This window comes from Sporothrix brasiliensis (genome assembly GCF_000820605.1).
Source record: "Sporothrix brasiliensis 5110 chromosome Unknown Cont19, whole genome shotgun sequence".
Taxonomy (NCBI): domain Eukaryota; kingdom Fungi; phylum Ascomycota; class Sordariomycetes; order Ophiostomatales; family Ophiostomataceae; genus Sporothrix; species Sporothrix brasiliensis.
The window spans coordinates 1,992,250-2,016,225 of NW_024467138.1; the positions used below are offsets into that span (position 1 = coordinate 1,992,250).

The window sequence follows — 23,976 nt, forward strand, 5'->3', positions numbered from 1 at the left end:
TGACCTGTCAGAGAGCTGGGGCTTTCAGGCAGTGCAGGCAGCAGAGGTGGAGCCTCGATACTAAAGCGTCACATCGTCGTCACTCCCTCGTACATGTATGTTGTCGAACTTTGCGTGGAGAGTGGAGGCTACGGCGGAATATGCCTCGCGAGTTGGGACGACGACAAGTCCTAGCTGTGGCTTTGGTGCAAATGCCAGCAGCGTTGAGTTTCATGGAGACTTTGCAGTCTATTCTTTGCAAGGCACAACATGGGTGCATTTTTACCCGACTCGGCGTCGATGATGGCGGCGACGACGGGATACATCTATTTGTAAATATACAGCTGCCAAAAAAGGAGACAGGACAAAACACCGATGCCCGACAACAGACAAACGGCATGCGGATGAATAGCATGCAAGATGAAAACCATGAGAAAGAGAAAACAGAAAAACAGAACGCAAAACAGGCAAAACAAAGCAAAATATGGCACGTAGTAACCGCGGACACGATGGCACGGATCCACGGAAGAGATCATATGAGGAGCCGGGCTTTCAGGCCATGCGAACTCTGTGTGGGATGGTCTCCATGGGAGGGCGTCGACGGTGCCCTCAACTGTTCTCAGATATTCCCGGTCCCGATCCCGGTCCCGACCCCAATTCCATCCTGATCCAGGAGGCTCTCTCCGACTCCAGCTTTATATACACACACGCGTGGGTCGTTACAGCGCAATCGCCCCTCGCCGGTTTTCGCGTAGGTGCAGCAGTCCTTGGAGACCGCAGAACACGAGGAAGCCCTGGAGAGATGGGTGAGTTAGCAACGTTTCAGCCAACGAGAGATGGCGAGATGCGGCTGGAGGCGGAAACGAAAACAACATACGGCATAGACCAGCACCGCAACAAAGATCGTGGCAGCGACCTCGGGGCCGTTCTCGGGATCGTCGACGCCACCGACCATCTCGTGGTGGTTGGCCCGGAAGAGCAGGCCCATGATTGACAGGATCAGGATGGCGAAGACGGAGATGACGACGCTGGGCAGTTAGCATCATTTGCGTATCGCTGCCATGTTTCGTTTTCCTGTAGCTACTTCCGCCCTCTCGCAGCAAGAGAAACTCACCAGGACCATGCCTGAATCGCGCCCACGAGCGGCTTCATGATGAAAATTGTGTCGGAGACGGGCGGCTGGGCGTGGAGGGACGGTGCCTGGTAGGAGGCGTAGTTGGACGCAGACGACGCGGCGGCGGCGGAAGAGGTGCGCTGGTAGAGCCCTTGCCGGCTGCTGATGCTGCTGCTGGTGCCGTGGGCGGCGGATCGGTCGGCTCGGGCGGATCGATCGCGTAGTTCGATGCCGCTGTTCATCAACGAGGTCGGGGGTTGTGTGCCCGTCGAGGACTGCCTCTGTCTCTGGCTCTGTCTCTGCTGTGGGAAGCCGGCGGTTCCAGAATGCGACGTCGAGGTCGATGGCGACGAAAATGGCGCTGTGTTGTTCTGCGGTGTCTGCCGGCGACGTTGCATGAGGAATGAAAACGAGACAGGCAAAAGAACGAACAGTCGATCTCGCAATACGAAGGAACTCAGTAGCGCTTGCTGTCGGCGGGCTGGGTCGTCTTGGTGTGGCAATAGTGCGCTGCTTCTGCAGTTGCAAACGGCGCTTGTGGCCGGAGCTCTCCTCAGTAACGCCAGCTGTAGCAATAAGGCTGCCACTGGCGCATTTGGCTTCAAGTGCATAAACGGGGGGCTTTGGCGCCTAGATTATCAGGCCCCAGTTTCTAGTCTAGCTGTGTACACGTGACCTCGCTTGTATGGCGTATTTTAGGTGGTGGACGTACCTGGGGAGCTTGCAAAATTATGGCGGGAAGGCGCCTTGGAGCTGCGTAATTGCACTGTTGTGACGTTTTGTGAAGTGGTGATGCTTCATTGTGCTTTGTCCTCTTTTCTGCAGTAAAGCACCCCAGCGAAACACAGCTCACTCTCAATAGGGCTATATCAACCCTCTGGCCGTGATCGGGCTACGCAGGCCACCCGCTGTCGAGAGTGTACGGTCTCATGCCGCCCTGACGGCTTTCAGCCGGAGCCAATACTCGACGCCATTGCACCGGTTAATCGCGATTTCTACCGAGAGAGTCTTGATCGTCTACTCATTTCCAACTGGCCTCTCATACCTTTTTTACTTCTATTTTTGGGTTGTATTTACTACTCTTCGACCGAATTGTGCACAATGTTTGAGGTATGTCTCCGTGTCAGGGTGTCCCCTGGCTGCTATGCGTTGTGATATTTCCGGTCGGGGCCTCGGCTGACTCTCCTAGGCACTGTATCCGCACCCCGAGGACCGGCTACAGCTACGGCTGCACCGTGCCCGGTCGGTGATCCTGACCTCGGAAGAGTGCGTTTGCGTGCTCACCACTTACGCCGCGTATGATTCATGAAAACGAGCTGCTGACATTGCCAGACTTGTTGAGATCCGTGCTGCCCAGCGCACGTTCGAGGGTGCCTACATGCGCACGGCGCTGTCGCAGTTCTCCTTTGCGCTCGTTGTTCTCAAGATCTTTACTGCCGAGTTCTATGCCATTGGCGCGCTCTTTGCTGTCTACGGCGCGGCTGTCATGCTCGTTGCCATCTACCGCCGGTACGAGGGCAACCGGCAGTTTTTCAGCACCCAGGAAGAGGCCAAGGAGGAGGACAACAGCCATGGCGACTACTACGACGAGACGGTCGACGGCGAGCAGCCGGGCCAAGCAAGCACAACAGGCGCGGCCCACCACCTCCACCAGCAGCCGCACATTACGCACGCCGGCCACCGCAGCACAGCCTACACGCGCATGGTCACGAAGAAGAAGTTCCGCACGAGCGGCAACAGTGTGGCCATGTTGAGCTTGTTGAGCATTTCTGCGTACATTACGTTGATTGTGCTGCTGTGGCGGTTGCAGGACTGAGGAGGCACGTAGTCAGTGTGTGGAGAAACAGTGCCACCAGACCGTGGGCAAAAGTATGACGTTATGACCTTGTATGATACTTGAGACAGAATACGACTTGCATTCTCAGCGTGCGAAGCAACAAGCGATGAATTGTTGATCCAGTTGTTACACATACACGCTGGTGCAGTGCGGCATCCAGTGATCGCAATGAGGCCTCGGAATTATAAAGAGTTGATTGGAAAACTCTTATGTTGTGTTTGTTTCTATGCTTCTTCGTCTTGGGCTCTCTTGTTCTTTGCAATACAAATCACTGACAGATGTCTCTTTTTTCCATCGTTGGTTGGCTACGTTTCCAAATGTTTCTATACTTTTCACCTGCACGTCCATATCCTGATGCTATGACGTTTCATCATGTCTATGTCATGGCGCGTCGTCTCCTTCGCATCTACCCAAAATGGACAAGTCATGTATGCGGTGCCGTAGACTGGCTTCAGTTGGATACTCCTTCTTGTGTTGCAGCCATCCATTTTCGGCATCTCTCGTCACGCTTCGAGCAAAGGAGAGCAAGCAGAAAGCCAAAAATAGTAGCACGAAACGAGGTAAACTCGTTTTCCGAGTGCAGAATAACGCTCCCGATGCCGGAGACCCTATGAGGGGGGGGGGGGGGGGGGGAGAAGGTTGTTGGTGTGACTGCCTGTCAGTCTACTGTGAGGCATCTCGCGCGTAGTGTACGCAGTGTGTAGGTCTTACGCACGCTGTTAGGAACACTGTGAATGTGAGGCAGTCGTGCTTTGACGCCTGCGATATATCATACGCCTCGCCAACTATAACCCTCCGCAGGCCACAACCTTGGTCGAGCGTGTTTCTTCGCAAGGGAACGTGAGAAGTGAGAAATGCTCACCGTGGAACACAATGTTTCGATGCCTCCTTCTGCTTTGATGCTGTCCCGTTTAGCGTTTTGTGGGCTCGACCGCCGCCAGGTTCCAACGCGCCCAGGCGCCATAGCCTCTGTGCGAGCCATAGCTCGGCATTGCTTGTTTTCGAGTGTTTCTCCTTGATTTTGTCCAGTTGATCTGGCGACTGACTGACCTGCTGAGCACTTTTCACCTTGGCTGGCAGGTCTGCCCACCATGCAGGGGCGACTAAACACACCCACTCTTTGTCCTGACCATACGCGCCCTTCGCCTATCGGGCACGCAACCGGGAGTTTCAATAAGAGGGGAAGGCCTGTCCGTAAGAGAGGCCACAGGGAAACGAGTGTTTGGGGGGAGGGCACACCGAGCTCTGACTGGTGAACTGTGGAAGAGAAGAGGGGAAATGCACGGAGGACTGGTCGAGGTACAACCATGGTTCCGCATCGCGAGGGCCGCATCCTCCGGAACCGCCAGAGCCAAGGCTGGGCATTCTCTTTTGCCCTCCCACTTTATATTTATTTTATTTTGCTCGGCGGTCGAGGCAAGGACCGGACGTGACATCGCCGGCACCCGTTCTGCAACCCCATTTTTGGTCGTTCCATCTGGCCGTTCCTGGGCGAGAAAGAATGGCGTTGCTCGTCGTTTGTCGGAGACTGAAGTTGTGTAGGTCTGGGTCTCGTTGCTTTTGTCGTCCTTGCTTCTGTCGTCCTTGTTTTCGTCATTTTTTTATCTTGGGAATTAATGATAAAACAGAAACCTACAACAAAAAAAGAAGAAGAACCCAGCTCCCTGAACTCATACATCCCTCTTTCGGATATGGTACGGCGACTACCGAGGCCGAGATGAGCAAAGGATCCCGATTCGCGGCTGATCCGGCCGGCAGTCGACAAGGCCGTGTGGAGGAGCGGGATATATTGGGGCAGGGATGTGAACAAGAAGGTAAATTATTCGGGGGCAAAAGACATGCAGAGCCTCATCCGCATTGTACGAGGAATTTGAATTTAGTTCTTGTCGTGCGTTCTGTATTGACCGTGGACAGAGACCAGTTGTGAAACCGTCGCGCAAAAGGGCGAGTTTTGAGTTGTGCATTCTGAAGACAAGCCACGTTGTAAGAATAGTACAATGGCTTGACCGGTTATGCGTATATACAAGTAAGGATATATGTCCACCTAGTCGAGTCGTTCGAGTTGAGTGTGCACACCTGCACAATATTACTTCACACGACTCAATAACTGTCAAGACAACGCACACCGTTCGAGTTGATACAGCCAAAAACGACGAAATCCAAGGAAAACCAAGGATGTCTGGAGGTGCTCGTGTGAAGAGACGTCGATCAGAAGCAGGCGAGTCGCCGATCTGCAGTCTGAAAGCAGCCTGGATGCGTTCAAGTCTGGTTGCCTTTCGTCTGGTGTCTCTGTGGCGTGTATCTTGCCAGATGGTTCATTTTGCCGACACAGGAGATCTTCTGCGACTATGCAGCGGAAGCTGAAGACAAGGCCCTCTTTTTATTTTGCCAATAATAAAACTGAAAAACCCAAGCTGCGCATCATCCGTGAAATCACAAGACTCAACTTGAGATGAACGACTTCACATGTGTTACAGTTTGGGAGAGCACTGGTTTTCTTGATCTGACGGTGTCCCAGACACTGGTCGATCGTTCGTGTGTAGGTTGATTTATTTATTTATTTCAGCCCCTCCGACACGAGCTGTCATGCCCTTGTCAGATGGCCGGTCCGTCCATGAACCGAGCACTGCAATCTGTGAACGGGCCCCGGACGGCCAGGTTTGGGTACAACAGTCGGCAATGAGCCGAGACGTTTATCAAGGCTTTTGGGCTCGACGTGTTTGGGAGGCTCTCGGCATCCAAGCCGTTTAAACAAAAGACGATGACCACAAATGGTGCATTGGGGACGTCCTAGGCGATGAATCTTGCACTGGAAGGATACATTTGTATATACACTTTTCGTTTAAAAAAATAAAAGGAACAAAATGACAGCGCAGAAATGGCCATCGTTGATTGTCGTATTCATCACTGGACTATCTTGACCTCACAGAGACGGTCGATTCACCTACCTTCTTAGAAAAAGGAGGGTGGAGCCGATAGAAGCTACGGAGTCCAAGCATACAGCGTCGCAGAGTCGGATGATGGACAGTCCGGTGGAGAAGACTGGCGCTCACCGGTATGGACACCAACACCCCCCCTGGTCGTATTGACGAGTGGGAGACCGAGATGGCAGGGATTCACCCTGGCCCCAGCAGGCGAGATAAAACGAGGACAGCGGAGTAATAATTCTAAAATTTATCCTACGGAGCAGCGAACCGGCCAGGACGAACAGCCGGCTCCACGATGGCTGAGAAGGGGAGAAGGAGAATGCTGATGTGCAGTGTCATTGGCAGGCCTCGACAAGGAGCCCTGTCGCTGGATGGCAGGCAAGCATGGACCAGGCCTGGAGCGCGCGTTGCACAGACGTCAGTGCGGGTAAAGCCAAAGTGACAGGTCGGAGGCAGATCGATGTGTGGGTGCGTTGGCCGTTTTGCTCTTCTTATTCTTCTTTTGCGACGTTTCTTTTTTGGCCTGTGAGCACTTCTCCAATTTATTCAGTCCACCCACCATAGCCGCCGGCTCGAAATATAGCCCTCAGGAGAAACCGTCCTGGCTACCGAAAACAAAGTGCAGGCGGCGTGAGTGTGGCTCGTCTGCGGCGTCTTAATCTATATGACATCTTATTTTTGGTATTTCTCAAAGCTGCTCTCCTCCATCTCCTCCTCTTTATTGCCTCGCCAACGTTTCCGTCTCCAACACGTGCGTATAAATTGCCGCCTGTTTCAACCAAGGCCCGGACGCGGGCTGTCTTTCGGTGCTTCTCACAATCTGCCTGAACCTAGAGGGTGTGCGAGTTTGGCCGAGAAAAGTAAAGGTTGGACATAAATGGGTATCAAAAGTGTTTGGATGCAATAGGCGCGTAGGATGTTGATGGAGTTATATAGCTACAGAAGTAAAATATATGGTGGCTGGCAATGGCGCAGAAACTGACGATATTTGGGCCAAGCTTAATATTGTTGTATTGTTGGTGTTATGTGTCCTTGATGTGCTTCTAAATATCTTTTTTTTTTTTTTTTTTTTTTTTTTTTTTTTTTTTTTTTTTCTATTTCCCCCCCCCTTCACTAGCACGCAAACCGCACGTTAACCTGCACACAAAGGGAAAGCAACGTCTGTGGGCAAGAACACATGCGCCCAGCACGTGGAAAGGACGCATGGACACCGGTGGGAAGCAATGGGCGATAACGGGCGTGCTTTCATCACACTTGAGCCTCGTCATTTGCCTCTGTCATCAACAATCGACATGCCGACAACCTCACACGGCAGGCGTCCCGAACAGTTTCAAGACGGTTCCCCAGCACGGACCATCCAAGTTCGACATGTCGACAGAGAAGAGATGTGGCTTTGCCAGGACGGTCTTCTCGAGGCGAGTTGGTGACACACAGCGAGACCATCAAACGACGGGCGCATAAACCAGAGAAGACGGCCAATACGACCTGCTTCGTATGTCGTATGTCGTAGGCGTACGGAGCAATTTGACATCAATAAGACGCTCGAGCATAAGTACCCACAAAGTCCGTCGAAAAGAGTGGAATTCAAACAGACCCCCTGCTCCGACGTCCGACGAGGGGGAAGCGTTCGTGAACAAGAGACAAGGCATCCAGCATCCCTGCCGTGGATCAATCTTGATCCACTCGGAAGAGGTGTCGTTGACTTTGATTTTGTTCTTTTTTCTTTCGTCCTTCTTCTTTTCGGCTTCTCTTCTTCTTCACGTACTTCTACCTCGTTTCACCCTTCATCCTTTTTTGCCTGTTGTGCTGCATTTGAAACTGCATAAACAGAACAAGACGTGCTCCATAGTTGTCAAGGAAACTCTATCGAACGCCACAGTTCATCCTATCTTTTTAAGACGGGGCAAGACCAAGCACCTAGCTTACAACGGTCTTTCTGTGTGTGTACGTGTGTGTACGTGTGTGTTTGTGTATACGTTTTATCGCAATGTCAACGGTTCATCTGTTAACGACTAGTCATATTACCTCCGTAATCCGCACCCCGTCATTCTGTCTCTTTGACATTTCTTCAAATAGCCTGGTCCTTGTCTGTTTTGCCACATTGCCAATCATTCCATGCGACGCGTTCTGGCGAGGTACAGATGTCTCGAGGTTTGTGGTTCTCATTTTTGGCGGGTCTTTGCCTGCAAGTTCTCCAACCTGACCTCGAGCCCAAGTACTGCATTGCGACGCACGACGCATGTCGTACCATCGTTCGCCATTCGCCAGAGGAGCATGTTCGTTGCAACGTCTTCGGACCAACCGCTGGCGGAGTTGCCCGTCGGGACCGGCGAGAGGCCCTTTTGAGCACAGACCGAGTGGTCGCGAAGAAAAGAGGGAACGTAATGATGATCATCAGAAAGGAGGTAGGACGGAAAAGTAAAAAGAGAAAGAGAAAGAAAGAAAAAAAACACACACGAAATACTGGCCTTCTGATCAACCCAATGCTCTCAACCTACGTCGTATTGTCCTCCCCAGACGGCAATCGATGCAACAGAAAAGTCTGGAGAGACACGGCAGCCCCAGACATCAGCAGCGGGAGGTCATGAGCGGTGAAAAGGCAGAAGGGCGAAGGGCCCTAGACGTGAAAGAAGCGACGAACCGTTGCCAAATCCTGGTCGACTTGGAGCCCTCCCCTGTGGTTCCCGCCGTCCTTCTCCACGTTTTGTGCAGTCCGTCCCTCCAACATTTCGTCTTCCACGATTTATTGTTTTTCAACAGTCTCGCCACCCGTCATCTGTGCCGCTCCCAGCGATCTCCTCTTCCCCCTCCTCACCCTCTGTGCCTCTTTCTTCCCTCGCTCCCTTCTTTCCCTTCCACCTCGCCACGAACCGTCCGCGGCCGCGAACCACGGTAAGACGATTGGAAAAATAAGAAAGAGACAGCATTCGGAAAGAAAAGGTGCGAAGAGCGCATGGGAAAGAGGCGCAGAATGGGAGAGTTAGTCGCTCCCGTGATCGTCCTGGGACGCTATTCCGGGCAGAAAATAAATAAAAGAGCAGACTGCTCGGCCGAGCGTCATGTAAAATACCCTCTTTCCATTTTCATGTTTTCATCCTTCACGTCGGCTCACGTCTTATCATGCCCGTCATATGCCGGCCAAGTCGGCGCCATGCTCCCGTTCTGTGCGCGCAATCTATTTTTACCATTTTGCCATGAAAGATGGCAACGTCAACAAACAAGTTGGGATGGGAGCGACGTACGCAATGACCTATTTTTGCTTGGTGTTGCTTTTTTTGGCTGTTTATTTTTGTCTTTTTGGCATCTACATATTTCTTTCTTATGTCGGGGCGATGTCGGCAGCGAAAAGCGACGAAACAGTGTCTACGACGCCAGAACGTCCTTTCTTTCTGGAAGGGCGAAAGTACATCTCCATACTGCGTACGACGAACCTGCACGTCTTTGACCATGATTACCAATGCACTGGATCTTTTTTTTAGAAAAAAAAAGAAAAAAAGAAAGAAAAAAAAAGAAAGAAAAAAAAAAGAAAAGGAGACAAAAGGGAGTGACCGAAAGTTGGGGGGGCTGTGGATGCGAGATGGGGAGATGGGGGCGCACAAGAGGGCCGCTGTTGACATGCAGGGTTACTTTACTCCCACTCTCCCACGCCGTTGCCCACGCGCACCAACAGACACAAGCAACACAAAGCAGGACACCCCGGCGGCTATTTGTGTGAATCGTGCAACCTGTCCGTCATCGAATTTGTGCCTGCATTTTGTGAGACAGGGAAATGTTCTTTGTAATCGTCAATGCATTGTTCGCGAATTTAGCAGACCCTGGCACCCATGTCGACTGATTATACAGCGCAGAGGAACTGGCTTGTTGACGTCTGGCCTGTGTTGCCCCTACAGTGGACCAAACCAACGGTCAAAACAGGCGTTGAAACAAATCCTGCAAGGAGAGCTGGTTGTGGGCCATTATGCATAGTGAGTGGGATGACCTTAAGAACAAAATAGAAGTTTGGTGTGCCTGCACTATCGGACATTCAGGGTCTCTTTTGCTACGTTGTTTGGCTGGGTTTGGGAACTGACGGGAAAACTGGAAGCTGTTGTCGGGAAAAGACAAAACACAGCAATCTATTCGTGTGTTTATTATAGTGAAAGCCGAGAGTATACCTTCCCCGGGGATGGCCATCGCTACCTTACAGAAAGACGTGACCAGAATAGAATGCAAACAGCTTCTTTTGCCTACAGTTTTAGGCTGGCCCTGAAGACGTGCTTCTCGTGAGATTGCACAAAATAGACAATGTCAAAGTGTGGAAACGAGCTGGCAAAATCTCGGTGTAATTTGGTCTTTTTTTTTTTTTTTCTTTGGCTGCCACAGCGTAGTACGATACAACCAATCTCTGGCTGTTTTCTTTCCTCCCTCCCTCTCTTCCCTCCTTTCCACATTGTCCACGTCGCCATGCTCGACCCTAGATCCCTGTCTGTAGCCAACGGTCAACAACCAGAACCAGCCCCGTCAAGCCACGGTCAGCCCAGTTTATGCCAGTCTCCTGTCTGTCTGTGTCTGCGTCTGTGCTGTGTCTTTTTCCTGCTTGTTACTGGCCTGTTGCTGCTGTGACTGCCTGTCCTTGTGACTTTGACCTCATACCGGAGTTGGAGGCTCTGTGATCCGGCGTCATGCTCGTAAAACCGCCAATGCCAGCAGGAAGCCGTCGCCCTGTGACGTTTTCGCCGTTGGCTGCTGGCTGCTGGCTGCTGGCTACTGGCTGCTGGTCGCTGGCCGCTTTGGCCGCGACCCTGTTGATGTATGCCGCAATGCAACGTGTTGTGTCCGGAGCATGGAGTACTTCTCGATTGCTACTACCCAGTAAGCACTGCACTCTTTTGGCTGATTCGGTCATTCTCATCAAAGAGAGGCTCCTGGGATTGCTTTTGATTTGCCAATCCCCATTTTCAATTCACCAACAGCGGGAGAAATGCGCCTTCTTCCCATAATCAATATACGACGTACATACCCTAACAAAGGCGAAGGCGTATTATATACTTCTATTAATGGAGCTGGAGCCATCAATTCGGACTCGTGAAGTTTTCCATATTAGCCTTTGTTTTTTTTTTGAAACTTTTTTTTGTTGTGCCTCCCTCTCTCTCTTCTTTTGCTCGTCTTCAAGCACAGAACATGTGACACGACATCCGCGAACAGACCTGATCGACCTCTGCTCAACACAATGCAACAGCAGCAATTGCGTCCGAACAGGTGGTGTTTTACGTCTTTTTTCAGTACGACGTAGGACTTTCTCTTGTGCTTCTCTCCGGCACGGTTACTTCCTCTTCCCACACCTTCTAGAAGACTGCCAAATTGCCATTCCTTATCAGTCGGGCTCGCACTCAACGCCGTTCCGCCCATATATTGACTCCATATTAACGGTAGTTAATGGACAGCTTCTCGATATTCAAAAGTGCTATGCACAGCACTTGTCACAGAGTCTTTTACATTAAAAAAAATCAAAATCAAAGTCAAAATCAAAATCAAAACATCCAAATCTGCACGGTGTGAGAATTGCGTCGCTTCGCACGACAGACGTGTAGAGCCTATTCTGGCTGGTGGCTTCAACAATTCAGAATGGGATGATTTGTTGCTGCCAACTTTGCTTCCTTATTTTTATTTTCATCCTTTTTTGTTTTTATCTTCCTCGCCTTTAGCCGAGACAGCAACTTTGAAAGGTTTCAGTGACAACGTCCAAACATGAGACAATGCACCAGACACTGACAAATTATGCAGTGCATATCCGGAGTAGATGAGGCTATTAACACGGAGTAACGAGTAAATACACTGTAGAAATGCATTCATGATTACACGGGGTAATGATCGACAACGGAGTTACTTTTCTCTCTTTGTCTTCTTTTTTTTTTTTTTTTTTTTTTTTTTTTTTTTTTTTTTCTTTCCTCGTCTTTCATCCCTTCTGCTTTGCCGCTTCCTTTGCCATCTTTCCGACCGGCTATATCTTGGGTCACAAGCTTTGAGGGTTCTGGGGTTCTAGAAGGAAAGAATCATGCCAGGATGCTGTTTCTGTTGTCTGTTTGCTTTCTTCCTTTTGCCTTCTTCTCACCAAATCCCCTGTCAGCTGCCTGTGTAGTGCGCCTCAGAATCAGCAAGTCTTCAGGCAATGCTACCAAAACAAGCCTGTCCAGGCCGTAATTAACCGTTTGGGACAAAACGCAGAACATGCACAAAAATCCCTGTGACACATGAAGATGTTTGGCTCGTTTTGGCCGTTGCCTTTGATTTCGGCTTCCATGTTTTCTTTTTGTCTTCCTTTTTGCTTCTCTGTGACTTCCATATGACTTCGAATTTCAACGTCTTGTCCGTCTCCGACTGCCTCCCCTGCTTGCGCACGCACATTTTCTTTTCAACCCTGCACTCAAGGTCGCCGGAATCTCCGAGGTGGCTCAGGGTCTCAAGGTCGCTGTCCCCTATCTCGCTGTTCTTCCCCTGTCCCAAGAAAGCCAGACTACGCAGATGTATCTGTACCTCTGTAGTCTCCGTACTCATTACACTTTTGCAAGCAATGTTAAATAAATGTATTTCGTACAAGCACTCCGTAATCCATCGTACTTGGTTTACACAAATGCCGACTGCTGCAGGTGTACCTGCATTACAAAACAGCGAGAGAAATACAACACCAAGAAACGCCCCATTGCGTCGTCCGTCGTCAATGGCTATATCGTGGTAGAATGCGACGATTTGCACACAACGAACTCCAGTTTCAGCCGCCCGCCCTGCCAAATGCACGTGTCAACAGGTGGTCAATGTCTTTTCCTGCATTGCATTGCGCATGCATTGTGGCTTCGGGTGTTGCTCGCTTCAGTTGCGGGTTTTCTTGTTTTGTTTTCATTTTTTAAAAGATTTTTTTTCGTTTCCGTTTTCTTCCCTTTCGATTTATCCTACAATCTCTAATTCGTCCCATCTAAGGAGAACTGTGAATACAATTCGAAAGTAGAACTTAGACGAGCCACGGAAAAACAAAAGCCACAAAGGACGCAAGAGCATCGCAAAAAGCCGCGAAACGCAATCGCCTGTTCCCATAGTGCTTTCTATATCGCGTGGCTGAGTGGTCGGCCGCCATGCCGTGACTTGGTATTCCCTCCCTTGTCTTCTGTCTTAACTCTAAACCTTCTTTTCTTCCTTCTTTCCGTCCCCTACCTCTCTGCCGTCTGGCTGTCTCCCGCCCTGGTTTCTCGGGATTGGCCATGTGCCACAGCCGTGTTTGTTTACAACCCTGAAGAGAGACACGACGAAAAAGACTCGACGAAGAGAGATAATGAAATAGGGAAATATCGAGTAAAAGTGACGAAATGACACAATATGAAAGGGATATAGCTCACCATCCCTGACGTAACTGAGGCTTTTTTTCAAACCCTCGTTACCAACTAGCATCACACTCGTGCAATCGGTCCATCTGGATTGGCCGAGAAAACAACGCAGGTCTAGGTAGAATGAAGAAACGATAAGAGGGACAACAGGGACAACGGAAAACGATGCCTTCCAGGGAAGCCAATTATTACTACTTTTTTTTTTTTTAAAAAAAGGCACTTAAACATTGACATATGACCGTCACTGCACTATTCGCCATATTCAAACAATCCATAGCGTTCTGTCAACCTACTCCAACATCCCTGCCCTTTTTGGTCTTTAGGCCTGCCCCCAAGTCCTCTCGCTCTTGCGGCTAACGGCTGGGCGAGTCGATGGGCCGTGCCTAGCGCAGACAGGTGAAAGAAAAGACAAAACATACGAGGCAACATGGTTGACAGGGTCGACAGGGCGGTCCAACTAAAAAAGCCGATGATGATTGTATCGTCCTCTGTAAGTTCTCACGACGTATCGGCTTGAGCCTAAGGCCTGCCTACGTACTCTTGAAACACGACAGGGCAATACGCAACCTTGGTGGCTGTCGACGTGGGGAGCCAAACGACGAGAAACGCTGGCCAGGGCGTCGAGGCCAGCGGGCTTGGAATCGGGAACCACGTTTCCTTTCTTTTCTCTCTCTTTTTTTTTTCATTTTTTTTTTTTTTTCATATATTCCATATTATATCGCCTTGCAACAGGACAAAAGTACATGCTCAATGTTTCATTTTTCCATGTAATTCGTACTGCAACAACCGCCTTCTGCAGCACTTCGTCACAACCACACGCCCCTAGTCGCCGCCGCTATTGGCACACCCTCTGTTTGCTTCATCGTCCTCCTCAACAACCTTACCCTATGCCCTACAGTATTCTCTCAAATCACCTGCTAGTCGGAACTCGATCCGAGTGGGAAAAGATAAATGTGCGTGGAATCCATACCGAACATCGAGGAGCAAGAGAATTAAACTCGAAAACCAAATACGCAAGACAAGGAAAACAAACATGGAAAAGGGAACAACAAAGCCGTTTCCAGATGACAAGGAAAAAAAGAAGGCTGAGAAGCCGGCGCCTGAATTAGGCGAGCAGCACGACAGACACAACAACCCCAAATGCTGTGCTTCCCGAGTTTGAGTTTGAGTTCGAGTTCGCTCTTCTTTCTGTCTTCTAAGTCTCCCTTGGCTTCCTCCTTTTCCCCTCATAATGAACCGGTTTCTTGCTGGTCTTGGATCTCGCCTCGTCTCCTGATGCCTTTTCCCTTCCAACTCGCCCCGAGCCCATTCAAAGTGGCCAACCAGCTGCCTCTCCTTTGTTTCGTAATACGTCGTACTCCGTAATTACTCCCTACCAGCTTGCCTGGAACTCCGGAGCATTACGTGCCTTGCTGCCCAAACAGGCGGTTGAACCAGACATTGACATGTGTTCAGGCCTTTTTTGTTCCTTTCTTTTGTTTCTGCTCTATGCATTTTTAACCTTCTTTTTATTTTATTATTTTCTTCTGCTCTCTCGCGTGTTGCTACCTCGCCTTTCCCCTCGACCAGCTTGCTGCCCATATGCCGTGCCCCTCATATTCCATTCCCCACGGCATCTCCAAATTCACCCTTGTCTTTCGCCCCAGAGACGAGAAGCTAGATCGGGAACACTCCTTTCCCATTCTCACCCAAAGAGGAAAATACGACTTCCCCAACTGGAACTTAAAATAAAAACTACGACGCCGACGAGAGGCAAGACTGGCAGACTCAGATGTAGACTCCAAGGCGTGTTCCCGTCTGGCACCAACAAACGCAGCTTTTGCCAAAAATAAACAACATAAAAATAAACGTAGAAAGTGGTCTCCAGCAAAGGGAGACCCTACACTCATGTTAAACAGTGTGCCCAATTCTCTTGTCAAATATCATTTTTTTTTTTTTTTTTTGCTTGTTGCTCGTTTATTTCTTCATTGTCCCTAGCTGTCGTGATCGCTGGCAAGGTCGAGAACCATAGCCTCAAATATGAGGACAGCAGGGGACTATCTTGATCTATTTGGCTTCATTTTCTTCATTCCTCTCTTCCTTAAACTCCTGCCCTCACTTATTTTTAAGTATTTGCATTTATTTTCGTTGGCTACTGCCCCCAGCTCGCTCTCACCTATTCCATACAGACACCCCCTCCCTCCCCTTACACCCCTGCCTTCCACGCCCCTTAAAATCCTCTCCCAGGCCAAAGTCCATCGTTCTGTATCTGCCACCCGCCTGGTCGAGCCAGAACCGGCAGTAACACTACCCTCGTAAAAGTCGACCTGCCAGTGATGCCTACGGAGTATTATGTCGTACACTGCCTGTCAAACCCCCTGCCTGTGACAGCGATTCGCCTCTCTCTTCGCTGTTCTGCTATGTATTGTTGTATTCCCATTCTATTATTATCGCCTTATATGCTCCATTGTCCGTCGTTTTGTCTACATCGTCTCTCACACCCCTCGCCCTGCTCACTGTACCGTTGGCCAGTCTTTTCTGTTCTGCGACTGGACATGCCCCGTAAAGCTTCCTTTTGCACAAGCCAGCAGCGTTTGTCACTTTACCATTTTTCTGGTTGGGATTTTTGATGTTTCTGCTTTCTGTTAAAAAAAAGACCTCTTTCCCACTGCCAGTGGCGCCTTCCTATTGTGCATGTACGAAAGAACTCTGGATACGTTGATTCCTTCCACTTTACCTTTGCTCCCATCGCTCTTTCCTTGCTTGTTAATGGCCGGCCCGCCTGCCTCTTTGCCTCTTTGCCTCTTTGCCCATTCACCCTGTCTTCACCCCAATAGCAGCTCTCTTTATTGCCCATTTCTCTTGTTTACGACCTCTCGGTGCTCTTTATTCCCTCGAAATTTTTATTGCTTACGCCTCTCTTTTTCTCTTGTACCTTACTTTTATTTTCTTTTAGGCACCATTCAACCACCCAAACCCCATCGTTGGCTCTTGGGAGACGATCCACGCGCCTGTGGCCATCGTTCCTGCCTCTCCTGCGGTCCTAGCCCATCGCACATCGCACCTTCCTGCTCTCGAGCGCACCGCGTACCTTCCTCGCTCGCCCACTTCCACCATTATTTACTGCATCTACGTCCTGCCACCATTTACTTCACATCTCTTTTTTTTTTCCGGCTCTTGATCTTCTCATCCACCATCCTTGCCCAAACCTGCCTATTCTCCACACTCTCCAGGCTCGACGCATCTTTGCCTTTTGCCCCCTCGGCCTTTCCTTTGCCTTTCTTCCAGATAGCTGCTTTCGGCCCCCATATTTTCCTTTCTCGGCTGCACTCAACACCCTGATACCGGGTGTCGTCAATCATCGGCCGAGCAAAGGGGACACTGGTCTCCTGCTTTCTGGGCCCAAGCAATCTATCTGGCTCTTATCCTTGTTTCTCGATTCTCGAATTCTCAACTTACGCCAGGCTTGTCTGGCTTTTCTGGCTCTTCTGGATCGTTCGGCTCGTCTGGTCTTGACTTGTCGGAGCACCGCTGTTACAGCTTCACTTGCAGCATTATTACCCTGTCCTCCTATTGATGGAACAGACTGGGGGCTATATCACACGACGAATTCATAAGACTGTCTAATACGTGCATCTCTCGTGCGGCCTGTCTTTTTCTTCCTCATCTCTTTTTCGTACCCTCCTCCCTTTCTTTTTGTACAGGTACTCCAGTCCTCTTTATATTTATTCCATTCGCCATCTCGTCCGCCCATCTTGTCTTTGGTTTCTTGCTTTATCAATTTTCCTTCTCTCTTTCTCTCATATATTCTTTTATCTTTCCTTTTCTCCTCTATCCATCTTCCGTTCATCCTTGCCATTGCATCTCCGCCTTTTGACTCGACCTGCTCAATATAATTCTGACACCAACTCCTCTTTACTTGTATTTTCCCTTTATTTCTTTGCTCTTTTACTCGTCTCGTCTCTCGTCTATATTTTCCTTACTCTTTCTTTTCTTGTTCTTTCCTTTTTCTTCTCCCTCCCCTCTCCTTCTCTCGGCCTGTTCTGCTCTTCCTTTTCCTTCCCTTTTCCCTTTCCTTTTGCATCGTCCACCATCTCCTCGCTCAAACACAACAAGCACCCTCTCGCCTCGCAACCTTTCACCTTTCTTTTTCCATCCACTGTAAGTTGTCAACAAGAGTTGCATTCCGTTCATGGCCGACGTCGCCCCTCCTCCTCTCCAAGAAAGACTGGACTTTTGGGGATCCGGCACTACAACCGTTGCATATCCTGTGGCATCGTCCTCATCCTCGCCTCCAGATCTATCCTACTCCTCGTCCTCGTCGTCCACCTCTCCCTTCTCACCCTTTTCCGCCACCTTCTCCCCCACATCGCCCTTTTCTTCTACCTTCGACCCGTACGCCTCGTACGCTCCCTTCTCCCCCACCACAGCCTCCGCCACCTCGGCCGTCACAATGACCGACATTATGTCCTACCAATACCCTGCGCCGCCCGCCAGCGGCGGCAGCACTACCCACATGGCCCTCTCGCCTGCCGGCTACCACGTGTCCATGGCCGCCGCAGACTACGCCAACGGGCTCCCCCAGACCTCCTCTTCCTCGGGACTCGGCCAAGAACCGCACTCGTCTCCCCGCGAACGCCGCGATTCCTTGTCAAAGAGTAGTACTGTGAATATGAAGCTGAAGCGATCCGTGTCCACCCCAGTTGTTGCACCTCAGCAAGCACAAGACGCAAACATGAGCATGGCTCAGCAACAGGGCCTCTCGCAGTCCGATCACGCGGCAATCAGCTTGGCCGCTGAGAAGAGAAGAAACAAACTTGGCTATCACAGGACGTCGGTAGCATGTGGTAAGTCCATGGAGAGGTGGAGGAGCAGGAGAAAGGAAAAAGGAATTCAAAGAGTACGCGGGGGGGAAAGGAACTAACCAGCTAGGCCACTGCCGGCGCCGCAAGATACGGTGCATTCCCTCACCCTCCGACATCCAAGGCCGCTGTGTCAACTGCATCCGTCTCAAGAAAGAATGCAGCTTCTACCCAGTCGACCAGCAGCCTCCACCAGACACCCGCAAAAACTCCACGTCACGCTCTTCGGTAGGCCACCACCATCACCATCTTTCATCAGCAGCAGCATCAGCCGCATCCGCTTCAGGCTCTGCACCACTCATGCCCGCACCTACACAACTACCACTGCCTTCGCTGGCAACCCTCCCGAACCCCGACCCTCGCGGCCGACCGCAGCAGAACACTCAACCGCTGACCATGCCTTCGATCCAGACTATGGCACCCCCGTCCATGAAGCCGTCCGGTGGGGAGCCGTTTTCACCTGACCCGAAACGTAAGTACCAGGTCAACAAGTGTCAAACAAGTTGAAAATGAAGAAAAGAAAAGTGAAACGTAAAAAATGAAAATCAAAAATCAAAAAAAAATCAAGTCGAGGTAGTGACGCGGTACTAACAGACTCAGTGTCTGGAAGGCAGTCTTTTGATTACTCCCATGGCGGCATGACAAACTGGATGTCTGCAGATGCCAGTCCCAGCTCGTCGAAACCAGGCGACCTCAACGCTTCATGGCGATCTTATCCTCAGGAATCGCCCATCACACCGGCCTTTTCGCCATACACCACCCACGCCGCACCGCCTTCGGCCACCTGGACATCTGATGCCACGGGACGCGGCGGCGATGACCTCGGCTGGTCGTACCCTCCACCACCGCCACGCTCACTGTCCTTTGGTTCGGACACCATGGGCGGCCACCACGGCCAGCACCAGCAACAGTCCTACCCATCCATCTCGCAAATGACCAGCGGACACCACTCCCACAGCAGCAATGGCGGCCACCGCTCCTCATCCTCGTCTTACGACCGCAAGTCCAGTGCCGCCGCCGCGGCCGCTGCGATGTCCGACTTGTACCAATCGCCCACGACCATTCCGGGTGTCGACAGCATTCCAGGAACAACTCTGGACCACCACGTGTCACTCTCAGCCGGTGCCGTGGGCACGACCGCCTACGCCAGCTGGCAACAGCCCTATTCATACAGCAAAGACGGCTCGGACGCCTACGTCGGCTGGGGCGACCACAGCGGAACACCAGCAAGCGAGGGTCATGCAGCAACAAGCATGTACTATACTGGGCGGTAAATGATTATTACAATGAACGATACGGCACGGCGGCAAATGGAATGGGACAGGGAGAAACAGTGGGATGCCAGTTGACCAACGACCAAAGCTACTTCGAAAAGGGGCTGCAGGACGGGACGGCAAGCAAATCCACCCCGCATGGAGGATCCCCCAGATCTCGGCCGTTGGTGTGGTTCAACAATAAATAAAGGGCAACCTTGGACTTAAAAAAGAACTACGCTAAACAATTATTGGAAATCGGGCACCGAGCGCAAAATCAAATGCATCGACGCACAGCATTCATGGAAAACGGACGGGAAAAAAAGACTACGGGATACACCAAAAATAAAACGGCGGGACAGACAACGAGAACTGGAGTAGGCGGCATATTTCGGAAACTTTCATCTCGCATCTCAGACGGAAAGGGCGGACAACAAAAGAGGCGATAATACGGCCGGTGCACTCAAGAAAGAGGAACGACCTACTGTATCGACGCAACAAACTCGATAACCGCATTTAGACTGGGATAGCATGGGATTCATGGGACTCAACAAGAAGAGACAAAACACCAACAAAAGCCGAGAGAAACGGGGCCTGAAAGATGGCATGGCGCTATGAGATTAAAATCCGGGATTTACGGGTATTTTTTGACATTATTTGGTTTGATCTGTCTTCATCTTGACTTATTTTGCATTTCGGACGTTTTGTGTTTCGTTGTCTGTTCTGATTTCAATTTTTGTTACTTTATTCTGCTTCTTGTACTTGTTTTTTGTTATTCTTTATTTTATTTTGTTGTATAGCTTTTCTCTTCTCTTTTTCGAGCCCTCTTTTTTGTCTTTTTGGACCTTATGTTATTGGGCGGGAATAGATTTGGAAGACATGCGAGACTCAAGTGACAAACCTGGAGCAAGCTGGAAACTAACAAAAAAACCTGTTTATATTTTACTGTCTATATTTTGTTCCAATAGTTTTTGGTCTTTGGGTTTCCAACAGCTGCATTTACATATTCCTCTTTTCAGCTAATATTGTTCACTTCCCGGTCCAATTCGGCTTTGCTGCAACACAGCTCATTTTCACCTATGATATCTTACTGCTTCTTGAATGTTTGATTATTGTTCTATTAGGCTTTGTCTGAAATTAAGTCGATATTATCTTCTTGTTGCCTGTCCAGGTTCAACGAGTTCCTCGCTCTTCTAAAACAGTCCCAAACTGGCGTTGACAAAATCAAACAAGGAGCGCAATAAAATAGGTGAGCAAGACCCAGTCCCTCCTCATTACTATGCCTACGCCTCTCATCAAGGTCATCTAACCAACTTAAAGAGCCAGGACCATGGCAGCCAACACGCCGAGCGCACCGACACCCAGAGCAGCCGCGCCAGCGGAATGCCCGCTAGCAGCCGACACGGTCACACGCGACGATGGCTCGTTAGAGGGCGAGCCAGCACCGGAGCCGGTGCGGGTGCCGGTCGGTGCGGTCGTTGTGCGGTTGGCCGGGGTCAGCGTAAGCTCCGCCACGGTGAAGTTGGCACAGGTAATGCGCGTGGTGTTGGCAAAGTGCACCACAATGCTGCGGTTGCCAATGAACGACTCGCTGTTGGGATCCGTCGACGAGTACAGGTCGTGGTAGGTGGCGGAGTAGGGATCCGACGAGATGTCGCCGTACTTGCCGCTCAAGTCGCCGACCTGGCAGGTCTCCTTGAGGTTGGAGTCGCAGGGCGGCTGGTCTTTGCGGTCGTAGGGGTCGAGGTGGCCAAGAGCGCCGGAGCAGTTGCCGTTGGGCGGGACGGGATGGGTGTGGACGTGGTACATGAAGGGTCCACCTGTGCTGGGCGGGTGGGAAATGTTCACGCGGTAGGTGACGCCGACGCCGCCCGGGCCGGCTTCCGCCCAGACGCCGCCCACGAAGTTGCCGCCTTCGGGGAAAGCGCCGGCAGCAAAGGCGGAGCTCGGCAGGATGGCAACATACGTGAAATTCGCGGGGTTGTTGTGCGTAACAGTTGCGTTTCCGCGGGACTGTGGAGGGAGGGATGGCTGTTAGTAGATGGCGATGGACAGACTAATATGTTGGGTCGAGGCAAGCACATCTACATACACCAGTGAGAGGGCCAGAAGCATCCTGGGCCATGACGCCGGCCGCCGAGGCCACGAGAAGAGTCGAGACACGCATTTTGGGAAAAGGGTGGTGGGACGGCGTGAAGTGGTACGGGGAGTGAATCTGGGAGAGAGTGGGCGAGAAACGTGTGAGAGCTGCAGGATAAGAGACGAGAAGGAGTGGCAGCACGGCAGGAGGACGCAGCGCTGTTTTATAGTTGAGACCTCGGGGCGTGGTGTGACGAAGGAGTCTACGGAATGGGCACGGAATAAAACGTCTGGGAGAGGGGACAAAGAGCACCGGTTGGTTGTGGCGACGAGAATACGAGCTTGAGTGAAAACTGGCGTGCCAGTGACGAGGTCGTGCAGGCACAAACAAACAACAGATGGGGACAAACAGACCGGGCGCAAAGAGATACGGACGGAGACGTGCACACGGAAGCACAAGGATGGCACGCAGACCAAGACCAGCGGCATGAGACGCCCAGAGACAGCCCAAGGGGGCCTGACGAAATAGATTAAAGACAGCAGCAGTGTGAGCGGGACGACATCAATGGGCACTCTATGGCGGCCGGTACGTTCACAGCCAAAAGACACGCAAAGACAAGACGCTTGTCAGTGACGACGTGCATGGCGGCAGTCCGTCTGGGTGTCTCTGTAGGCGTCCTCTGTGGGTGTTTCAAGGCAACGGTCTGTCACTAGAAATTAGATGAACAAACAAGGCGAGCACCAACGACGACAGCCCCGAAGCCCCATGGCAGACCGACTCAGATTGCGATTAGATTGGTTGACTTGATGCGGGGGACGGCAGATCAGGGCAAGCCAAGGGGCCAAGGGCGTGGCAAGTCGATGTACCTGCATCGACGCGCGTGGAAGCCGAGCTTGTCTGGCCTTGGAGTCGGGCCATTGCCCGAGCAGGACTTCCTACGAGCCATCCGAAATAAGACCGACTCTAATTGGGTCGGGCACAAACAAAGGACAGAGAAAAAGGCACAGAAGGCACTGGAATGTAGGAGGCAGAGGATACGATGGAAAAACACAAAGGACGAGGGACAAAGGACAAAAAAGAACGAGCACAGGGCCAAGATCGACATGGGCATATCACGGAGCACTATCGCTTGGCATTTTTGTTCTGTAGACGACGTGAGTTTTTGAGTTTTTTGATTACTTTGATTATTTTGATTCTTGGATTCTTGGATTATTGGATTATTATTGACATTTTCGATATAGGCTCGCGTCCCGTCCCAGTGCCGGCGAGCTGTAATACAGAGGACAAGCGCTGCAAGGCGGGTCCGACGCCACTCTTGGCCAAGCCAAGCCACATCAGTTTGTTGCCCTGTCGGCCCACAGTGGCAACACGCGCCACTCTATTCTGTACCTACCGCCTTGGGCTCTTTCTGGTGGCGCGGGCATCGACATCGGACATGCCTCATGCATATTCACAGAACGCTGGCATCTTGCGTGTGCGGAGTAAAGTAGCACAATTCACCCTTCCGGTCCTTGGCCTCGTCCAATTTTGGCCCTTTGTTGTTCACTAGTGCCATGTTGGGACACACGATGGCGGCTTGTCGAGATTTAAATTAGCCAGTAATTACACGGCGAGGACAATGGAAATATACATTCACCTGTTCACCTGGACGCAAATTTGTCCGTCAATGCAAGACCAGCGAGCAAATCCGGACAAGGAAATGAGAAAGCCACTGGAAGTACCCCGTGCTCCGCTTGTGCGCTGCAATTATCATACAGTAACTGCACAGCCATCCGATAAGCGAGCCTAAACATCTCCGTGGCGGACGACGCAGTTCTGCACCCGGTGAAAGGCAACGGGTAATGGCTTTCGCATACATTGGCTGGGCTTTGCAGTGTCTTTGCTTCATTCCCCTTTTGTACATGCAGGGAGAGGACCAAGCGATCCGGGCGAGTGAGGCGAGCGAAGATGGACGCATCGGTACTTTGTGTGAATGGTGCATCTTCTTTGTTGGCCATGTAGTCGCCCTGGTGTTTCTTTCCTTGTCGAGTTCTTCTGTTTTTTACCCGAAATTCAAGGAATAGTGTTCATTTATTTCTTGCACGGCCGTGTCGAGAAACACAAAACAGGGACATCAAAACACTTCAGCAGTTCGTTCAAAGCACCACTTTCCAAAGATTGTCCGCTTTGACCACTTCGCCAGGCTTTGGCGAGCATTGGCAAATTCTATTCATCCCGTTGGCATAATTTAGCGGGTAAAACGGCGATCAAGGCGGGGGGTGCAAACAAGGCAATGAGGCTGATGTCCAACGTGGCCGTTGGGTGTGCAAAGTAACGACTTGACAAGCTGCGGCTTCAGGCCCAAAGTCACTGAGACGTGTTATTTGTGAAGGAGTCATCTTTGTGTGAAGAGTGAAGGCCAAGGGAAGCCAACAGTGAGAGATGCAAACGACCATGAAGCATGCTTTTGTTGCCAGTCTCACGATGTGTTTATTTCATCAGTTTGTCTCTCAAAAAGGTTTTCTATTTTCGATTCATTCTCTCTTATTTAATCATGTTTTGTATGAATTCCAATTGTCAGTATCATTTCACTTTCACTCATATTGACTCT

General features: G+C 50.8%; 4 protein-coding genes across 4 annotated transcripts; 2 read left to right on the forward strand and 2 right to left on the reverse strand.

Annotated features, from left to right (window-relative positions):
- Window positions 1-698: 698 nt before the first annotated feature.
- SPBR_00956 (uncharacterized protein) lies at window positions 699-1,491 on the reverse strand (the record flags this gene model as incomplete). Its single annotated transcript, XM_040759275.1, has 3 exons — window positions 699-773; window positions 857-1,007; window positions 1,094-1,491. The coding sequence occupies 3 exons, from the start codon at window positions 1,489-1,491 to the stop codon at window positions 699-701; spliced, it is 624 nt and encodes a 207-aa protein (XP_040618368.1).
- Window positions 1,492-2,194: 703 nt separating this feature from the next.
- SPBR_00989 (uncharacterized protein) lies at window positions 2,195-2,909 on the forward strand (the record flags this gene model as incomplete). Its single annotated transcript, XM_040759308.1, has 3 exons — window positions 2,195-2,203; window positions 2,283-2,359; window positions 2,426-2,909. The coding sequence occupies 3 exons, from the start codon at window positions 2,195-2,197 to the stop codon at window positions 2,907-2,909; spliced, it is 570 nt and encodes a 189-aa protein (XP_040618369.1).
- A 14,735-nt stretch (window positions 2,910-17,644) lies between these two features.
- On the forward strand, window positions 17,645-19,327 carry SPBR_00472 (uncharacterized protein; the record flags this gene model as incomplete). The annotated part of the gene is made up of 3 exons (XM_040758791.1): window positions 17,645-18,038; window positions 18,178-18,525; window positions 18,714-19,327. The coding sequence occupies 3 exons, from the start codon at window positions 17,645-17,647 to the stop codon at window positions 19,325-19,327; spliced, it is 1,356 nt and encodes a 451-aa protein (XP_040618370.1).
- Window positions 19,328-20,620: 1,293 nt separating this feature from the next.
- SPBR_00927 (cytosolic cu zn superoxide dismutase) lies at window positions 20,621-21,473 on the reverse strand (the record flags this gene model as incomplete). The annotated part of the gene is made up of 2 exons (XM_040759246.1): window positions 20,621-21,319; window positions 21,399-21,473. 2 exons carry the CDS (start codon window positions 21,471-21,473, stop codon window positions 20,621-20,623), a joined length of 774 nt encoding a protein of 257 aa, XP_040618371.1.
- Between the last annotated feature and the right edge of the window lie 2,503 nt (window positions 21,474-23,976).